The sequence below is a fragment of the Asterias rubens genome, chromosome 14, assembly GCF_902459465.1.
Source record: "Asterias rubens chromosome 14, eAstRub1.3, whole genome shotgun sequence".
Taxonomy (NCBI): Eukaryota; Metazoa; Echinodermata; class Asteroidea; order Forcipulatida; family Asteriidae; genus Asterias; species Asterias rubens.
The window spans coordinates 9,476,479-9,496,040 of NC_047075.1; the positions used below are offsets into that span (position 1 = coordinate 9,476,479).

At 43.4% G+C, this 19,562-nt stretch overlaps 2 protein-coding genes and 1 long non-coding RNA gene across 3 annotated transcripts; all 3 read right to left on the minus strand.

Annotated features, from left to right (window-relative positions):
- Positions 1-2,670: 2,670 nt before the first annotated feature.
- On the minus strand, positions 2,671-3,870 carry LOC117299270. Its single transcript, XM_033782755.1, has 2 exons — positions 3,020-3,870; positions 2,671-2,742 (listed from the first exon to the last, which is right to left on the minus strand). Exon 1 carries the CDS (start codon positions 3,829-3,831, stop codon positions 3,256-3,258), a length of 576 nt encoding a protein of 191 aa, XP_033638646.1. The 5' UTR covers positions 3,832-3,870; the 3' UTR covers positions 2,671-2,742; positions 3,020-3,255.
- A 56-nt stretch (positions 3,871-3,926) lies between these two features.
- LOC117299645 lies at positions 3,927-6,198 on the minus strand. The gene is made up of 2 exons (XM_033783193.1): positions 4,177-6,198; positions 3,927-3,983 (listed from the first exon to the last, which is right to left on the minus strand). Exons 1-2 carry the CDS (start codon positions 6,196-6,198, stop codon positions 3,927-3,929), a joined length of 2,079 nt encoding a protein of 692 aa, XP_033639084.1.
- Positions 6,199-9,221: 3,023 nt separating this feature from the next.
- Positions 9,222-9,750, minus strand: LOC117299271. The gene is made up of 2 exons (XR_004520051.1): positions 9,571-9,750; positions 9,222-9,293 (listed from the first exon to the last, which is right to left on the minus strand). It is a non-coding gene; the product is annotated as an uncharacterized LOC117299271 (long non-coding RNA).
- Between the last annotated feature and the right edge of the window lie 9,812 nt (positions 9,751-19,562).

A 19,562-nucleotide genomic window follows, 5' to 3' on the forward strand; every position in this document is an offset into this window, starting at 1 on the left:
AGAGGTTCATTTAAATTATTGCAAAAATCAAATTTTATTTAAAACGTTTTGTTTCCGATTTTTAAATTATTCTCCTTAATCAGTCGTGCATTTGATGTTACAGTTGATATTTAATTAATTAATTATTATCTAAAACTTACGTTACTTTTACATAATGCTGTAAAGCATCTCTGCTTTTGGCACCGTTCGATTTTATTAAGTACCATAATTATAAAATGTCGATGAACAACAACAAAATTACAACCGAGTTTTTCATTGTAAAAGGTTATCGTGTTTTTGAGATAAAATAAGCCAGGTCAAGCCAGACCCTTACCTTCACCCCCCCCCCCTTTTTGTCCCCCTATTCATTGTTTACCCCCTGCTTTTTCTGTATGCTTTCTAAGGTAACACCATGTGTTTGTCTACATGCCACGTAGATTTTGTTCTTTAAATAACTTTTTTTGTTTGCCATTCTATAACCGCGGAGTAGATTTTCTGATTTCGGGAGACTACTCAGCTCTGAAAAGAGTGAGATCTTAATAATTGGTCTCCTATTGTCATGAGAGTTATCAAAGTACCCAAAATGGTTTAAAGGATTCCTCTTTTGAATCGATTTTTATAGAAGAAGAAAAATTCCCCATCGAAAAGCACCTCCACAGTGGCAATGTTGATGTGCTAATCGTGAAATTTGCAGCCGGGCAGTCTGGCGCAAGCTCTGGCTTCTTGGTCTGTGTGGAATTCCCGATTACGACACTTGTATCATTGAACAAGCACCTCATAATCACTCCCCTTCACCCGGGAGTTATTAGAAAAAAGTAAGTATTTGCACCAGAAGGGATTATCTGTGGTTTAGGCGTTGACTGATGTGGAATATATGATAATAGTAGAATCGCAACGTCTTGTTTGAACATGTTAATCTTTATTTTTTAGGAGTGGTGGCTCTGAAAAGATCATGCTTAGTCTCGACTAAACAGTTCAGTTTGATGGACTGAAGTGTTGTCTAACATTGAACAAGGTTCGGGAAAATATTTACATCAAAATTTCCCAAGTTTTCAAATGTCAATATTATATTATATAACTTTAATTTAAGACTTTCTGGGAAAATTTACCAATTGAAATGGGATCCAAAGCTAACAAGATTAGGCATCACTTGGCCAGAGATTATTGACATCACCACAAGACCAAACAAGTTGACAACATCAACAAGTACTTTGTCGAGAGTCCTGCAGAGAGTCAATGGGGAGGGAACGGGGTGGCCGAGTAAAAGAAAAGAAACATGTTTAGCGTCCGGTTTTCTCAAAAAAAGGAAGGAGTATGTTTTTTTTTTTTTTTTTCTTCTTTTTCATGATGGCCGCCATTCTTTTTAAAATGCCAAGTATTCATTGTTTTTTTTTCTACTGCTCAAATACACAATACATAAATGAAACATTTTGGTCAAGACATTCAGACACGACATGCAGATTATTTTAGCTGAGATCGTTTAAAATAACCTGATCATGAAAAAAAAAAGAAAAAAAAAAAAAAGGAGGCGGCCTCTAAAAAGGAATCGGGCGTGGACGCTTAACATGTTTCTTTTTTACTTGGCCTTAGATCTTCTCGTACTTTTTCGATGTCCCCAAGATCTTGACCTACCTTTTGTAGAGCTCCACATCGTCAGAAAAACCAATACCACACACTCCAAAGAAACCTTCAACTTCATGGGTCAGTGAGTTAAGAGCTTGTAAACATAATCTGAAAGACAATACAAACATTAGTTGAGAGCATGTTTGGGCTTGTTTCCCATGTTTCTTAATGTTGTGAATTTTAATTAGGCACTGGACACTTTTGGTAATTAGGCCTACTCACAATAGTTGTTAGTGTAACGTATTTCCAACGGGTCCTTGTTTGCTCTGTAGCCAAAGGCAGACAGAAAACAAACGAACTCAAGTTATGTTCAATATGAAACACGCCTGTATTTATTTATACTTCGAGAACGACAACTTATTCGATGCTAACTCACTGAACTCAGCATTTGGTCTGTCTACACAACTTAATCATACACAATGCATTGCAAGAAACGGCGCCAACACAACGCATCGGTCAGCGCACCTGGATAATCTCTTATAATTATGTTATACAATGTTTTACATCATCGATAGTTCGTCCAATCACTGAACAGTTCACCAAAAGTTCAAGCCAGCTGCCTCAGGAGCGTTGTCCTCCAAGATCCAGCGGGGCCTCTATACAACGCACCGGCGGGGCGTACAGTTTCAGTTCGTTACTTTAGCATTAGCATTTTAGCATAAAAACTTGCTTGGTAACAAGCAATAGAGAGCTGTTTAAAGTATAAAACATTGTGAGAAACGGCTCCCTCTGAAGTAACGTAATTTTTGATATAAAAGTAAACATCATACTTGAATTTAGTTTCGAGACCTAAGAATAAGATTTTCAGGTCCCAAAATCAAGCATCTGAAAGCACACAACTACGTGTGACAAGGGTGTTTTTTCGTCCATTATTATCTCGCAACTTCGACGACCGATTGTGTTCAAACTTTCACGCTGGTATGTTGTTTCGTGCATGTGTTGAGACACACCAAGTGTATTAGACAATCACCAAAATGTCCAGTGTTGTACTGTCCTCCTTGAGGTGTTTGAAACCAAAATTAGACAGCCAGCCAAACTCCATTAATAATCGACATGAGAGTCAGGAAATAGCCTCCAAGCTCCTGTAGTGATTTATTCAAGCTGGGGGTACATGACGTCAGTGATGAACAAGGAGTAAAACTGTAATACAAGAATAGAAAAACTATAATGACTACATGTTGTAACAAATGGCTAAAAGAATGCTGAAGCTAAAATGCAATAATACACAGAACTAGACCTCACACAAATGGAAAATTGGGCGTGACCCGTGCAGTAAAAACCCACATGCATATCCCCTTAACCAGAAACGATATGTAAGCTAAATGTATACACAAATCCCATGAATTAACGAGGCCTAAATACCCACAAAAACACCCTTTGAAGTCCAAAAACAAGGCAAGGAAAGCTATAAACTTACAGGCAATGCTTCTCGTAGGCGTTATCTGAGAAGGCAGTAGATTGGGATGGATTAAACTAGTCACAAAGTGTGAAAATGTCGGAACAAACTTTTGACGGAAAATTGATAAAACGTGATTCGTTGAATGAAAGAACTTGTTGCCAATAGAGGGCGCAATTTAAAAAACGGATAGATGGATCCAGAATACTCCCCGTCTGGCATCTTTAGTATGGCATAATACAAAATAAACGTAATGTTCAGTCCTCTTTTGGTAGTAGAAGTACGACTTCTGAGATGGGCCTCGTGAACTTCTTGACGGTGTCGTTGGACGAGACCTTGACTTCTATCTTGCGGACCTTTCCGTCATCGCTCACAAAAGCAGAAGTAACTCGAGCCAGTGGCCACTCATTGCGGACGACTTGCTTGTCTTTCAAGAGCACAAGATCTCCCTCTTGCAGGTTACGATGGGTTTCCGTCCACTTCGTACGGCTCTGTAGGGTAGGCAGGTATTCGCGTTTCCATCGGGTCCAGAACTTACTGGCGAGACTCTGAACCTGCCTCCACTGGCTCTTGAACAGGTCCTTGTCGGTGAATTCTCCCAAGGGAGCAGGAGCACCAACCTTCTGGGTAAGCAGCGTAGCAGGTGTCAAGATGAATGGCAACTCAGGATCGTTGGAGACTGGGATAAGAGGTCGAGCATTGACGATCGCTGTAACTTCGGCCAAGAAGGTGCACAGTACTTCATGCGAGAGGTGAGAGGATTTGCTCTGTAATAGAATGGAGTCGAGGACTCTCCGAGCTACTCCAATCATGCGCTCCCAAACACCTCCCATGTGTGACGAGTGAGGTGGGTTGAACTCCCATGTGCAGCCTTGTTCACTCAGGGAGCGCTGCATTCTTGTCTCCTGTTGTTGTTCCTTTCCAAGTTTCAGCTCATTGCAGGCTCCAACGAAGTTGGTTCCGCAGTCGGATCTAAGCTGTTTCGCTGGTCCGCGGAGAGCAAAAAACCGTCTGAGTGCGTTGATGCAGCATGACGTGTCCATGGACTCTAGGACTTCAATGTGAATGGCTCTCGTGCTCATGCAAGTGAACAACATTGCCCAGCGTTTGCTTTCAGCGTGACCTCCTCTTGTGCGTCGTGCGATGACTGCCCATGGACCAAAAACGTCTAAACCAACGTATGTGAATGGTGGAGATGTATTGAGTCGCTCAGGTGGCAGGTCCGCCATCTTCTGTTCTTCCAACTTCCCACGGAGCTTCTTGCATATGACGCACTTATGTAGGACTGAGTTTATGAGTCTCTTACCACCGACAATCCATAGGCCGGATGCTCTGATGGTCCCTTCCGTAAAATGGCGACCTTGGTGTTTCACCTGCTCGTGGTAGTGGCGTACTAGCAGTGTGCAAACGTGGTGGTTACCTGGCAAAATAATTGGGTTCTTCTCGTCACGGTCTAGCTGTGCATGTTTGAGACGACCTCCCACTCTGATGAAGCCCTCTTCCAAAACAGGATTCAGCTTTGTGAGAGAACTGTTCTTGGGAACATCTTTCTTCTGGTCAAGGTTTGTAAACTCCCCTGAGTAGAACTCTCTCTGGACTGACTTGATGATAACATCTTTTGCTTGAGCCAGCTCGTCTGGAGTATATGGCTTGTGCTGTCCACTGCATTTAGTTGACTGACTTGCTGGGTCCATCTTGCGGGAACGAACGACATGGATGAGGAAAGTAACTGCTCTCAGGAGTGAGTTCCACGTCGAGAAACGTTGAAAGCGTTTGGGTGTAAGTGTTGTCATTTTCGTCTGGGTAGCGAAACTTGTCACCTGGGGACGGATTTCTACATCTAGCTCTGGATCAACTAGCTCGAAGGGGTTCGATTTCTCTGAAGGAGATTGGTTCAGCTTGAAGAGAAATGGCGGTCCCGTGAACCATGATGTACTTGCGAGCTGGGAAGCTGGAATTCCCCGTGAAGCGTGGTCTGCTGGATTGTGCTCTGTAGGCACGTAGTGCCACTGATCTGGCTTTGTTGACTGACGTATACGCTCGACTCTGTTGTGTACGTATACGTAAAATCGCTTGGATTCGTTGTTAATGTAACCTAGTACAACTTTACTGTCACAGTAGAATTTCACCGCATCAATTTTGAGGTCTATTTCGTCTAGGATGAGCTCTGCCATCTCTACTGCTAGCACTGCAGCACATAGTTCCAGTCGAGGTATGGTAGGTTCGGACAGAGGGGCTAGCTTAGCTTTTCCGAGGACGAATCCCACTGCGGTCTGTCCGTTTTCGTCAAGGGTTCGGAGATAAGCTACTGCACCAATGGCTCTGGTGGACGCATCTGAGAACACACACAACTCGGTTTGCCGTACCTTGGTGAGAGACTTCATGGCGTATGTGCGAGGGATATGAAGCTCCTTCAGATCCTGAAGCGAATCTCTCCACATCTCCCATTCTTTCAGGCTGTCTTTGGGGAGAGGTGTGTCCCAGTGGCAAGCATTGGTTGTGAGTTCACGAAGTAGGGCTCTGCCTTGTATGGTTACCGGGGCTACCAGGCCGAGAGGGTCGTAAAGGCTATTTACCATTGACAGTACTCCACGGCGAGTAAATGGCTTGTCGTCGGTCGTCACCCTGAATGTGAATGTGTCCATAGTGATTTCCCAGCATAAACCTAGGCTGCGTTGTACGACTCCGCTTTCGCCACCGAGGCCCAAATCTTTCATACCTTTGGCGTGGTCCTCTGGTGGAAAGGCTGCCATCACTGCGGCGTTGTTTGAAGCGATCTTGTGCAATCGTAGGTTTGATTCTGCAAGTGATGCTCGGGTCCTCTGCAATAGATCGATTGCCTCAATGGGAGTGGGAAGAGACGTAAGTCCATCGTCGACATAGAAATGTCTTTCTACGAATTCTCGTGTGTCTGCACCGTGGTCGCTTTCTCCTTCTTGGGCAGCTCGTCTGAGACCGTATATGGCGACAGCAGGAGATGGGCTGTTACCAAAAACATGAACTGTCATCCTGTAGTCGATGATGTCTTTCGTCAAGTCGTTGTCTCTGTACCAGAGGAATCGCAAATGGTCTCTATGGTCCTCTCTCACACCAAAGCAGTAGAACATCTGCTGAATGTCTGCGACGATTGCTACAGGTTCCTTCCTGAAGCGTATCAAAACTCCAAGGAGGCTGTTATTCAGGTCTGGACCGGTGAGCATCACGTTGTTAAGTGAGATGCCGTCCTGTTGCGCACTGGAGTCAAAGACGACCCTGATTTGGTCTGGCTTCTGAGGGTGATAAACTCAAAAGGTCGGCAGGTACCATCGCTCCTCTGTGCTCTTCAGTTGGGGTGCAACCTCAGCGTGATGGTTCCGGAACATCTTGTCCATGAATGCGATGAATTGATCTTTCATCTCTGGTTTCTTGTCCAAGCTCCGTCGCAAGGAGTGCAGACGTGTGATTGCATGTTCCCGGTTGTTAGGGAGAGGACGTCTGGGTGTTTTGAAGGGGAGAGGAGCCACCCAGCTGTTAGTGTCGTCTTTGTAAACTTCATCATCCATGATCTTGAGAAACTTTGTATCTTCGATGGAGAGAGCGGTTTTGTTGTCATCAGGGGTCCTCTGGAACACCTCGTTACCGAGCTTGTCAAAGGCTGTTCTCTTGGCCGGGCTTCCATCGATGGACAAACCATAGCGTTGCCCTCCGTCATAACTCATCTTTTCTTTGATGTTGAAGTGGCTTGTGCATGGAGTGAGAAGTGATGGACGTCCGCTGTCCAGCAGGTGGGTTTTGAAGCTGTTTATGTGGGGCTTGTGTGCGTCTCCAAGGCAAACTTCACCGATAAGAACCCAGCCTAGATCGAGTTGTTGGGCGAAGGGGGCGTTGTGTGGTCCATTGATCTGCTGTCTTACTTTATGTACTCTGAGGATGTCTCTCCCAAGCAATAGCAGAATTTTAGCATTCGGGTCAAGTTCTGGGATTTGGGCTGCTACAGACTTCAGATGAGGGTGATGAAGGGCTGCCTCGGGCGTTGGGATCTCAGCCCTGTTGTTTAGGATTTCGTTGCACTCGATGAGTGGAGGGAGATTCAGACTAACTCTTCCATTTGCTGCTTGGATCTGGAAACCGTCAGTCTTCCTCCCTCGCATTTCTGCGACTCCTGCACAGGTTCTGAGAGAGTATGGCGATTGGCTTCCTTGAATGTTGAAGATATCAAAGAATTCTGACCTTGCCAGTGACCGGTTGCTCTGATCGTCGAGCATAGCGTACATTGTGACTGCATCTTTGGGGCGGTTGTGTGGACATACTTTTACCAGGCATATTTTAGAGCAGGATCGTGATGTCAGACCTTTGCCACAAACTTCAGTGCATTGAGAGTTGACTGCAGGTGGGATGGTAGGCTTGATGACTTCCTCCCCGCCGTGCTGTGATGTAGGGTAGGAAGTCTTCAACAACCAGGGGGCAGGCCCCGGGTGCATAGCTGTGGTATGGTGGTCACTCTCACATTCAAAGCATTTGATTGTGAACTTGCAGTCTCTTGAGGGATGGGATGAGGATGCACAGCAATTGAAACAGATTCCTTTCTCTCTTAGAAAGGCCTTTCGCTCATCCAATGATTTGGCTCTGAAACCTCTGCAATTCCTGAGGGGGTGTGGTTTTTGATGTAGAGGGCAGTACTTATTTGGATCACCTTCCTTCTCTGCGGTGATATCTGTGCTGGTTACCATGGAAACATCAGTCTTATTAACGGTTACTGGAGGTCTGTTGTTTCGGAATGGAGGTCGGTCACTTCTATTTGGGCCAGTAGTGTTAATGGTGAAGGAAAAACTAGGGTCGTTTCTGGCCTTCGCTTCGTAGCAGATGAACTCCATGAAGATAGAGAATGGGGGAAAGGACATATTGTGATCGTTCTTGTATTTAGATCCCCTCGAAATCCACCTTTCCTGAAGGTTGTGTGGCAACTTCTCCACAATGGGATTGACACCACGGGCGGTGTCCAAATAGGCAAGGCCGGGAAAATAGCCATCTTCTTTTGCAGATTGGACTTCCATTAGGAGGTCTCCGAGTTCCCTCAGCTTTATGTAATCTCTGCTGTAGATTCTGGGGAAGTTGTCCAGTTTCTTGAACAGCGCACTTTCGATGACTTCTGATGAAGCGTAACACTGTCTTAGCCTTTCCCAAACCTTTTTCAATGCTGCCGTTGGATCGTTGATGTGTACAGCACGGAGTCGTTTGGCATGCTGTGATGACTCCTTTCCAAGCCACTTCATCAGGAGATCAAATTCTTCACTGGCTGTGAGGCCTAGACCGTTTGTAGCGTTAGTGAATGACGACTTCCATGCTCGGAAGCTCTCAGGCCGGTCGTCGTACTGTGTGAGCCCTGTGTTAACCAGCTCACGTCGTGCCAAGTACTTAGCAAAGTCATTCACAGCTGGAGTTTGACCTTGCTCTTCTGAAGATACGTTTTGTGGTTTGGTGTCTTGAACGGGTTCGTCACACGATGACTTGGGGGTATCGTTGTTGTGTCTGTGCTGGGGAAGTGGTGACGGTGGTTTTGGGCTCCGTTCAGGGAATTTTGATGGATCGGTGTTGGGTAGGGTTGGATGATTAGCGAGAGTTTGACTTGGACAGGCAGATGTAGCATGCATCATGTCGTAAGCTGGTTCCAAGTTGGGCATGGATGAGTAACTGGCATGGAACTCAGCTTGTTGCAACACATAATTGCTAGTGCGTTCAGCGACGTCTTGCCGTTTAAACGATACGCTGTTTTTGCTACTAGGGGCTCTTCTGTATTCTTCGGCTGTCTCAAAAGCTTCAGCCTCTGCCATAGCTGCCGCCGCCTCTCTATGAAGACTCATAGCTCCCAACTCTGCATCCAATTTTGCTTTTTCTATTCTTATTTTTGCATCTCTTTCAGCACTCTCAACTTTTAACCTTGCTTCTCTTTCGGCAAACGATGCACGGATGTGTGCTGCCTCTGCCCTTGCGCGGGCCTTGGTCGCTTCACTTGTAACTGATGAAGATGAATGTGTGGTCTTCGAACTGGTCTGGGACGCACGTTCATCATGTTCTGTTTCGTTCATGATGATTCACAGTAGAGCTGCGACTTGTTCCACTGCCGTAGTTGTGGTAACATCAACAGTTATCTGCCTTTTTACTGTACTGTCCTCCTTGAGGTGTTTGAAACCAAAATTAGACAGCCAGCCAAACTCCATTAATAATCGACATGAGAGTCAGGAAATAGCCTCCAAGCTCCTGTAGTGATTTATTCAAGCTGGGGGTACATGACGTCAGTGATGAACAAGGAGTAAAACTGTAATACAAGAATAGAAAAACTATAATGACTACATGTTGTAACGAATGGCTAAAAGAATGCTGAAGCTAAAATGCAATAATACACAGAACTAGACCTCACACAAATGGAAAATTGGGCGTGACCCGTGCAGTAAAAACCCACATGCATATCCCCTTAACCAGAAACGATATGTAAGCTAAATGTATACACAAATCCCATGAATTAACGAGGCCTAAATACCCACAAAAACACCCTTTGAAGTCCAAAAACAAGGCAAGGAAAGCTATAAACTTACAGGCAATGCTTCTCGTAGGCGTTATCTGAGAAGGCAGTAGATTGGGATGGATTAAACTAGTCACAAAGTGTGAAAATGTCGGAACAAACTTTTGACGGAAAATTGATAAAACGTGATTCGTTGAATGAAAGAACTTGTTGCCAATAGAGGGCGCAATTTAAAAAACGGATAGATGGATCCAGAATAAGTGTCTTTAAAGGATTTGGGTACTTTTTTGTAACACACAACCCAATTTCCACAGATGCATCAATTGAAGATAATGATAGTAGAAAGCGTAGCTTAAAATATTAGTTGCAGAGGTGCTGTAGTTTTTGAGAAATGAGTAAAACAATGTTACTGAGATGAAAGTTATTTTCATAACATTGTTTGAAACACTTATCAAAAACTACAGCACTTCAGCAATGAATATTTCCACTGAAGCTTTCTACTATCATTATCTTCAAACTGTGTAAGTTTAGTGTAAATCTGTGGACAAACTTATGTCTAATGCCTTTGTATGGATCGTCCGTTCTTTTTAAATATTCTCTCCATCAAATTTTAAGGAACTTGCCACAAATCTTCGTTTCACAATGTTGAACATCATGATTTTCCAGAAGAAAAAAAAAACCTAAAAGTTTCCCCAAGTTTGAATAGCTGCTTCCAATTTTGGATGGCAATCGTATAAAGTGAGGTTATCCATGATTCTAGTTTCTATCTGGCGAAACAAAGTATTAAATGTGAACACAATTGATACAATGTATGTATTAGTATCCGTCTGATCAATATGAACCCACTGTCCAACAAAATAATGTTGGTTTAGATTAAGTGAATGAGTTACTTACATGATCCCCTTCTACTCTTGATGATTATACGAATACGAATCAGTCTTATTAAAAGTGGTCTTTCGAATGGGATGGACTGAATTGTGAACCGGTTGTCGAAATAGTTGCCGAAAATGGACACCATTTTGTTTATATTAATGAATAGGTCCTTTTATATAACACCCAAGCAGATCCTTGCCATTTGATTGGAGGATTGTCCGTCACGTGATAGCAAATAAAAGTACCATTGCACGCTGAGTCACTCACCGTGCTTTTTCGTTCCATCCGAAAAGTACCATTGCACGCTGGCACGCTGGCAGCGTGCAATGGTACTTTTCGGATGGAACGAAAAAGCTGAGTAAAAACATCACTGCGTGCGCGTGTCTTTGGTAACGCAGCAGGTGTTCTGCAAGAAGGCATAGTAAAATTACTAGCATTCGGCTTCTACAGTTGAAATTGTTTGTTTTGAAAGTTGTATCTTTCAATCAAAATTACAAGGTTCTACTTGGATGTTATATAAAACAAATAATGAATGTTTTTCATTCGTGCAATGATGCGAATATGTTCATTCGTTGAAAGCTGGAATGTTCCATTCAACTCGGCTCCGCCTCGTTGAAAAGAACATTCCATCTTTCAACTCATGAACATATTCGCACCATTGCACTCATCAACATTCATTATGTGTATAACAACAAAATATTATATAGTTTGCCCGATAACAACATTTTAGTAGTGGCAGACAAAGTGAAGGAAATGGGCAAACAACTGTGTGGAATTATTTCATAATTCACATAACCTCCTTTAGGTTCACGGTTTACGTCAAATTAATGAAAACTTTCTTATGAAAATGGAAATTTCACAATAATTATCATTCAGTCCTGATGTGCACTTCGATGCAGCAACGTGTGTCTATAAGTTTAACACACGGCAGCAGTAGCCATCCTTGCTAGATACGCCGAGTGGTGAGGCTTTCATCCCCCGCTAGCTGAGCGATGCAACTCTGGTAAAGCCAGCGGTGAATTGTAGCGCTTGTACCGCGGGCTGTGCTCCTCCTCGCTGGTAGCGGCACGTTGTTCAGTAATGTCACCACTAACCCTATTCAAGAGAAAACCTGGTGTCTTTCGGCATACAAGTGTGATTGAGTCAAACTAATGGAGCTTACCAATTCAGATGCAAGCTCAACAGAGAAATAACTCCGTTGTTGTCATATTTTTCTTGACTATCTTCATCAGAAACCAAGCCCCCTTTCGCTGTATCAGCTGTAACGCTTCCCTAGTGTTACCTTTGTTCGATGGTGAAAGCTGGAATTATCAGGAGGACGGAGACAGAAGATACAGAACTAAAGATGATTTATTTTGGGTTACTTCACCCCTTCAACATAAGTATATCAGGTTGCCATCTTGGCAAGTATCCCAGCAGCCCTCAGTCAAGGTCTGTCACATGTCCAAACTCTGTCACATGTCCAAGCTCTGTGTTTACGGTCACGTAGTTCATGTCAGGGTCAACAGGTCACTGTACCATGTATGTGTAGTCGATGTCAAGTCATGGTGTATTTGGTATGTAATCCCGTTACACTCCCCTCCACTAGAAAAGGCATACATGTGGAGAATCTGTTTAAATCACATCAATATCAAATAGGCTTAACTCTCAAACTTAAAGTTCTACTAAAAGTTTTCTCTTTTGTAGAGATCAATGTTGAAACAAAAATGTTACTCTCAATGTCCTCTCCAGTGAGTAGCAAAGTTCTATCCATAGAAATCATACCACCACCAAAAAAACCCAAAAAACAAACAAGGCATATTTTTGCCGAGTGACAGTTCACAAACTGCTATCTTTTTTGTTTTAACAGGTTTCAGTTATGCTGCATTTTTCGTGTCTTCTCAAGGTTTTTTTTTGTTTTTTCTTTTTTTTCTCAAAAAAACTTGTTATTTGTATCCGGTCCGGCTGGGACAACAACGGGTTAAAAAAAAACATTTTCTGATTTAGACAGTCTCTATCAGTTCTCAGTTAGGGTTCACATGACTTTGTCTGATCGATGTGTGCAATCACTTCCTTCTTGGCATTAGAGATCGCGGTTAGTTTATAGTTAACAGGAGTCAGGCGTTCAGTGACGGTGAATGGTCCACACCATCTTGGTGCAAGTTTCGCAGCAAAATGTTTCTTGGCATTTGACAGGGGGTGCGTTTTCAGCATCACTGTTTCTCCAATGTTCAATTCGGCGATGCGGCGTCCTTTGTCATAGAACTTTTTTCTTTTCTTCCTTGAGCGATCATTTTGTTCAGCTACTGTCTGGCTGAGTAGTCCAGGGTCCTCGGGGGGAGCACTGTCAATGTTGAGTTTGTTTGACAGTGGTGTGCGAAGTTTCCTTCCAGTCATCAAAATGCTTGGTGCTATGCCTGTTGTAGCATGTGCAACTGAGTTCATGGCAAATGCAAATTCTGCAACGTGGATATCCCAAGTTCGGTGATCATCACCAACATAGGATTGCATCATAGCTTTGAGGTTACGGTTCACTCGTTCCACCCAATTTGTCTGAGGGTGATAAGGTGATATGAAGACCTGTTCCACTCCCCACTCTACACAGACTGCTTCCATGGCCTTGCAGGTAAATTGAGAGCCGTTGTCTGACAGCAGTTTCCGTGGGGCACCGAATCTACTGAACAATTGTCGAACGATCAGACAGGCGACTGCTATTCCAGTGGCTTTGCGGAGTGGAAACACTTCAACCCATTTAGTATAATGGTCAACTGCGACAAGTAGATATTCATGTCCACCGTAACTCTTTGGAAGAGGTCCCATCAAATCCACACCAACAATCTCCCATGGGGTCTCAGAAGTGGTAGAAAGCATAAGCCCTGGTGGCTTACGAAATACTGGCTTGGTCTGCCTGCAAATTTTACATGCTCTCACAAAGCTTCGCACATCGATGGTTATTCCCTTCCACCATAGATGTAGATCATGAAGTCGGTGCAGGGTTTTGGTACGGCCAAGGTGACCAGCAGTAGGTTTTGAGTGACACGCCTGTAGAACAGTTTGTTTGAGAGATTGGGGTATAACCAGCTTCCATTTCAATTTGTTGTAGTGATACAACACATCATCTTTGAGGCGGTACACAGGGGAATTCTGCACATTTTTTCTCAGTGCAGCCAGGGATGGGTCTGCCACCTGTTGCATTTGTAGTTGTGCAAAATTTAGCATTGGGGTTGTTGCCTCATCTTGATTTTTGGCTCCTGTAGTTTGCCACTCAATTTCTCGTCTGGTTTTCCAACGCTTCTTTTTGCATGAGGGGCAGGAGTAAGAAGACATTTGCTGGGCGTGCTTCTTTTTGATATGTACACACAGTAGGTGATACCATTGGTCACAACCATCACACTGGATCCAATTGACAGGATCAGTCTGAGGAAGTTCACAGCGTAGTGCGGCACAGCTTTCGTTGATGGTGTGGTCATTGGTAGCTGTGGTAGTTGAATTTACGTCATCGGTAGTTGTCTCATCTGGAGATGGTAGGCTTCGGACCACTCCTACGATTGCTTTTTCGTGGACTCGTGAGAGAGCATCTGGGACCAGGTGTTGGGCGCCGGGTCGGTAGGTAACATCGAAACAGAAATCCTGTAATCTTAACACCCATCGAGCAAACTTGCCTGTTAGATTTGCTTTTTTGAAAAGCCAGGTGAGGGCTTGGTGGTCTGTAACAACTTGGCACCGTTTTCCTTCAAGATACACTCTCCATTTCTCAAGGGCCCAAATCACAGCCAAACACTCTCGCTCGGTGGTGCTATAGTTCCTCTCACAAGTGTCAAGGGAACGGCTGGCGTAAGCTATTGTATGAAGCTCTCCATTTGTCTCCTGCAGAAGAACTGCCCCCAAACCGGTATTGCTAGCATCAGTGTGGACAACAAATGCTCTGCTTGGGTCTGGGTACGTCAGTACTGGTTCTGAAGTGAGAATTGATTTCATCTCGATGAAAGATGAGTGACACTTGCTGGTCCATTCCCACTTCGCTGTTTTGTGTCGTAGTTGGTTCAGTGGGGCTGCGATGCTGGCCAGGTTTGGTATGAACTTTGAATACCAGGTTACCATGCCTAAGAACCTCTCAAGTTGCTTCAGATTCGTGGGGGTGGGGTAGTCAAAGATTCCTTGAACCTTCTCTGGGTCAGTTCGAATGCCATCAGTTCCAACTATATGACCAAGGTATTTCATGCTGCTGCAGCCGAAGTTACACTTTCCTTTATTAACTGTTAAGCCAGACTGCTGAAATCTCTGGAAAATTTGACGGAGACCAGCGTTGTGTTGTTCAGGTGTAGAGGAATAACACACAATGTCGTCAAGATAAACATAGCAGATCTTCCCAATCAGGCCATGGAGAACAATTTCCATTAATCTTTGGAAACTTGCAGGTCCATTGACAACCCCAAAGGGCAGCACTGTAAACTGGAAAAGTCCTTCCTCGCAAATAAATGCCGTTTTCTCCTGGTCATCTGAGTGCATTTTCATTTGGTGATAACCACTCTTTAGATCAAGAGAACTGAAGACCTTTGCTCCATGTAGTGACTCTATGATGGAGTCGATAGTTGGCATCGGGTAAGCATCAAGCTTTGTGACTTTATTTAGCTTTCTGTAATCGATGCATAGTCGGTAGTCGCTTTTCTCCTTCTTCGGGACCATTACCACAGGGGATGCCCATGGCGAAGAAGAGTGCTCAACTCTGCCATCAGCTAGCATTTCATCTAACTGTTTCCGTAGTGATTGACGGCGATCGTCGGAAAGACGGTAAACTGGACCACGGAGGGGTTGTGAATCTCCGGTGTTGATGCGGTGTTTTACAATATCTGTTCGCCCTGGCTTTTCAGTTATCACATCAGGGAATTCGTGAAGCAGATTCTGTAGAAGAAGACTGTCAGAAGCAGTGGGGGCTTGGTCAACGTCACATGCAGTAGGGCCATCTTCCTCCTTCTGAGGGGGCTTATTGACTGGTAAGCCCATCATTGGCCACTTAATGCGGTGGTCACCAATGCCATCTTCCAACCAAAATGAGTTCATGTGAAAGTCCATCACAAGGTTGATTTGCTTAGCAAAATCTCGCCCAAGTAATAGTGGAGTTGGCATACTGTTCATCAGCTGTAGGTGTATTTGTGTTTCTACACCAGCGACTTCAATTTTGGTCTGAATTTTCCCCACAGGTGAACATTTGGTTCCATCAACCATGTAGAGCACTGAGCTCGAAGACTCGGGTGTTGTTGCTAGTGATAAGGATTGGCATAGTTCTTCTGTGATGAGAGAAACACAGGAACCGGTGTCTATCAGACCTATAACCTCACGGTCACCAATTGTCACAGTGATGTAAGGGCCATTGGTCCTGTGCTCTATGTCGGGGGCATCATCCAGGGAGTCATTCATCAAGAAATTTACTTGTGGCTTTGGTGGCTTTGTTGGCTCGGCAGCTTTGGTTGAGCCTTCACTAAACTTTGTTGTGAATGGTTTGGAGTCCACCTTTGGTTGATATTGTTTTGATTGTGCAGGTGGATAGGGGCACTCAGCAATTCGATGACCCATTTCATGACATCTGTAGCAGACCGAGTCAAACTTTCCAATTGTTTTGGTCGGTGGGTGACCTTTTGCCAAGGATGATTTACCTTGATTGTTTGCTGATTTGAATTGGTCCTGACGTTCTTGTCTGTGATCTGATTGGTTGGGTCGAGGCCCGAAGGAGTGGGAGTTTTGGTGATTGAACTGTTGTGGCTTAAATGAAGTAGTGTTTTGATTGGATGACATCTTTCTGTTAAGGATGTGTTCATCAGCAGCTTTGGCTGTCGCCTGTGTTGTGGGTAATTTCTTCTCTCTCAGTTTAAGACGGAGTCGTTCATCAGCCATGGAGTTGAGGAGTTGATCTGTCATGATAAGCTCTATTATTCTCTTAACATCATCTGATTTCAAGGATTCATCAGAAGGCTTGGCCCATCTTTTGAAGTAGAGCTCCAATCTTGTTGCAAACTCTTCAAAGGTTTCATCTGGATTTTTTGAAGCACTTTTGAACTTCAAGCGGTATGCTTCGGGTGTCAACTGGTAATGACGGAGAATAATGGCAACGATTTTGGTGTAATCTTGTTTATCTCCTTCGGTCAGTGCGTGGAAAGCTTTCTGTGCCTTACCGGTGAGGTAAGGTTCGAGTAGACGAGGCCACTCTTCTATCGGTCTCTTCTCTGCTGTGGCCATTCTTTCAAAAGTCGTCAAGTAACAGGTGATGTCATCGTCACTCGACAGCTTATGAAAATCGGGCAATTCTGGGCCAAATCTAATCTTAGTGGGAGTTGTAGCCTTGGTAGCTTCAGTTACGGCCTTCAGGAGGGTTTGACAGAGGACCTCAGTCTCCTGTTTACGATTTTCCTCCATCTTCAACAACAGTTGCGATACATCTATTTGTCCTGGCTGCTTTTGGGGCTGGTCAGGTTGGGGTTCCTTCATGTGGGGAAGGTCACAAAGGCATTGGATCCTTTCTTGCTTTGTCTTAATCTCATTTACATCTAAGTGGTTGAGCTGACATAGTTGGGCTATGTATTCACCTGTGAAGCGACGTAGATATATCGCCCTCTCAGCCATTGTTGACTTCAAAATTCAGCAAAACGTTTTTTTCATGCAATAGGTGCAGTTCATACATCCATCTGTGGTTTGGTCACTAATTAACAGGATTCTCTTTAGGATATTGATAATTAAATCAACTATGAAGGTATCATAATGTTCATGATATTTTTTTTAGACTTTAAGTTTCAGTACTCACTCAGCTGCATGATCGGTTTCATGGTTTCACAGCATCATCTTATTCATCGTCAAAATCCACCAAAATCATCCAGTCTAAACAGCCATCCTGCCGACTACGCCATTGTAACGCTTCCCTAGTGTTACCTTTGTTCGATGGTGAAAGCTGGAATTATCAGGAGGACGGAGACAGAAGATACAGAACTAAAGATGATTTATTTTGGGTTACTTCACCCCTTCAACATAAGTATATCAGGTTGCCATCTTGGCAAGTATCCCAGCAGCCCTCAGTCAAGGTCTGTCACATGTCCAAACTCTGTCACATGTCCAAGCTCTGTGTTTACGGTCACGTAGTTCATGTCAGAGGTCAACAGGTCACTGTACCATGTATGTGTAGTCGATGTCAAGTCATGGTGTATTTGGTATGTAATCCCGTTACAAGCTAAACATCAATGTCACCATGGACAAGTTATTTTTTCGTTGTCTTCAGCATGGTGACTTAATTGAGAAATTCCCACAAACGGGATCCATTTAAAGTGCTGGTTTATTAGTGTCACATAACTGACGTTGATAAAGAATCGTTGATAGCTTACCACCAGGTTTCTTGAAGGCTGAAGAGGAGGTTGTTTTAGCAGACGACCCAGTGCAGAGCCATGAGAGTGTCCATTATCCCGCACACGTGTAAAACCACAACACAAGTTAAACACACGCTTCGTGCTGAAAAGAGCAATGGTCGCATTTGGCTACAACAACGCGCAAACGTGATTTGCATAATATAACAAAGAGATTTGTATTACAGTTTGACAAGTCTTCGTTGAAAGAATGCATAGTCTAGACTTTGCTTTTTTTATAGAAACTTCTGCAGGGGCATAACAGCTATATTTATTCACTTTTTAAATTGTTTATGCTTTTTTTCTTCTCATAAAGTTGGAGTTGCTGATTCGAAGATTCCGCTTGTAAACTTATTTTAATAAACTTTGTATTCATCTATGCAATCATTTAAAGACACTGGACATTATTGGTAGGCCCCCTGATTGTCAAAGACCAAGCTTCTAACTTAGTGTATCTCAACATAATGCACAAAATAACAAATGATACTTGAGCTTGGTCGCGAGATATGAAAGAAAAAACACGCTTGTCACACGAAGTTGTGTGCTTTTAGATGCTTGATTTCGAAACCTCCCAAAATCTAATTCTTAGGTCTCGAAACTGTCAAATTCGTGGGAAATTACTTCTTTCTTGAAAACTATGTTACTTCAGAGGGGCCGTTTCTCACTGAAACAATAAAATACTTCAACCAGATGTCTTGTATTCCTATCTGAAAGCACGCAAATTAGTCCAACAAGGGTGTTTTTTCTCTCTCTCGCAACTTTGATGACCAATAGCTCAAATAATGTTCACAGGCTTGTTATTTTATGCTTTGATGTTGGGATACACCAAGTGAGAAAACTGGTGTTTGACAAAAACCAATCGTGTACCTTCCTTTTTAACCCAAGAAGGGTCTGTGAATTTTAAAACAATTCAAGACAGTTGCTTGCCCATTTCCTTCACTTTCAACCAAATCTTTAGGTGAAAATATATGGAGTTATTGTATGTCGTAATAAGCTTGTCGTATTGTTTTAACCGTCTGCCACTTCCAATACTAAAACAAAAAACGGGCAAACTATGTTTTGTTGTAAGGGCCTAGGCCCATTCATTAATATAAACAAAATGGCGGCAAGTTTCGGCAACTATTTTGCAACCGGTTCATTCAGTCCAGCCCATCCGAAAGACCAGTTTATATCTGAAAGACAGACTCATACAATCATCTAGAGAAGGGAATCATGTTTATAACAAATTAATTTATGAATCTACAGGTAGTTGGGTGGTAAAGGTCCAACTCCATAAAACACTGACTTTTCCATACCATAGCTTCCTGTATAAAGTATTCCACTTTCAAATATTTGAAGCACTGTATATCCATGCCATTGTGTCATGTGTAAAGTATGGACCAAAGGTTCAGTAAGTATAAAATGCGCAATATCCTGGGGGGACCCACCATGGTGTAGTGGTAGGGTGTCGGACTCCGAAGCCAATAGTCCCTGGTTCGTGCCACGGTGGTGGCAGTGCGGTGAGTGGCCGGCCGCTAAGTCTCGACTCACCGCGCAGTGGCACTCAAATGTCCGTTTAATTTAATTTTATTTTGTGTTGTTCGTTCATTTAAAGTTGTTCATTATACCATGGAGGAATACTTGGGCTTAAAAATAAACTTGAACGCAATTTAAGTATTAGGAGCAGCTTACACCCAAAATAAATGGGTTCGAGTTGCGTTTTTTTTTTTACTACGTTTATGAAATTGAAAGAAAAGACACCCCTGTCAAACGAAGTTGTGTGCGTTTGGATGGTTGATTTCGAGACCTCAAATTCTAAACTTGAGGTCTCGAAATCAAATTTGTGGAA

Excerpts from the sequence above, each read along its gene's own strand:
- LOC117299270 (XM_033782755.1), bottom strand. The coding sequence starts at position 3,831 with ATGGGAGGTGTTTGGGAGCGCATGATTGGAGTAGCTCGGAGAGTCCTC.
- LOC117299645 (XM_033783193.1), bottom strand. The coding sequence starts at position 6,198 with ATGCTCACCGGTCCAGACCTGAATAACAGCCTCCTTGGAGTTTTGATA. Across the intron at positions 3,984-4,176 it reads CATCTCCACCATTCACATAC|CGAAACAGCTTAGATCCGAC; the intron begins GTTGGTTTAGAC and ends TCCGCGGACCAG.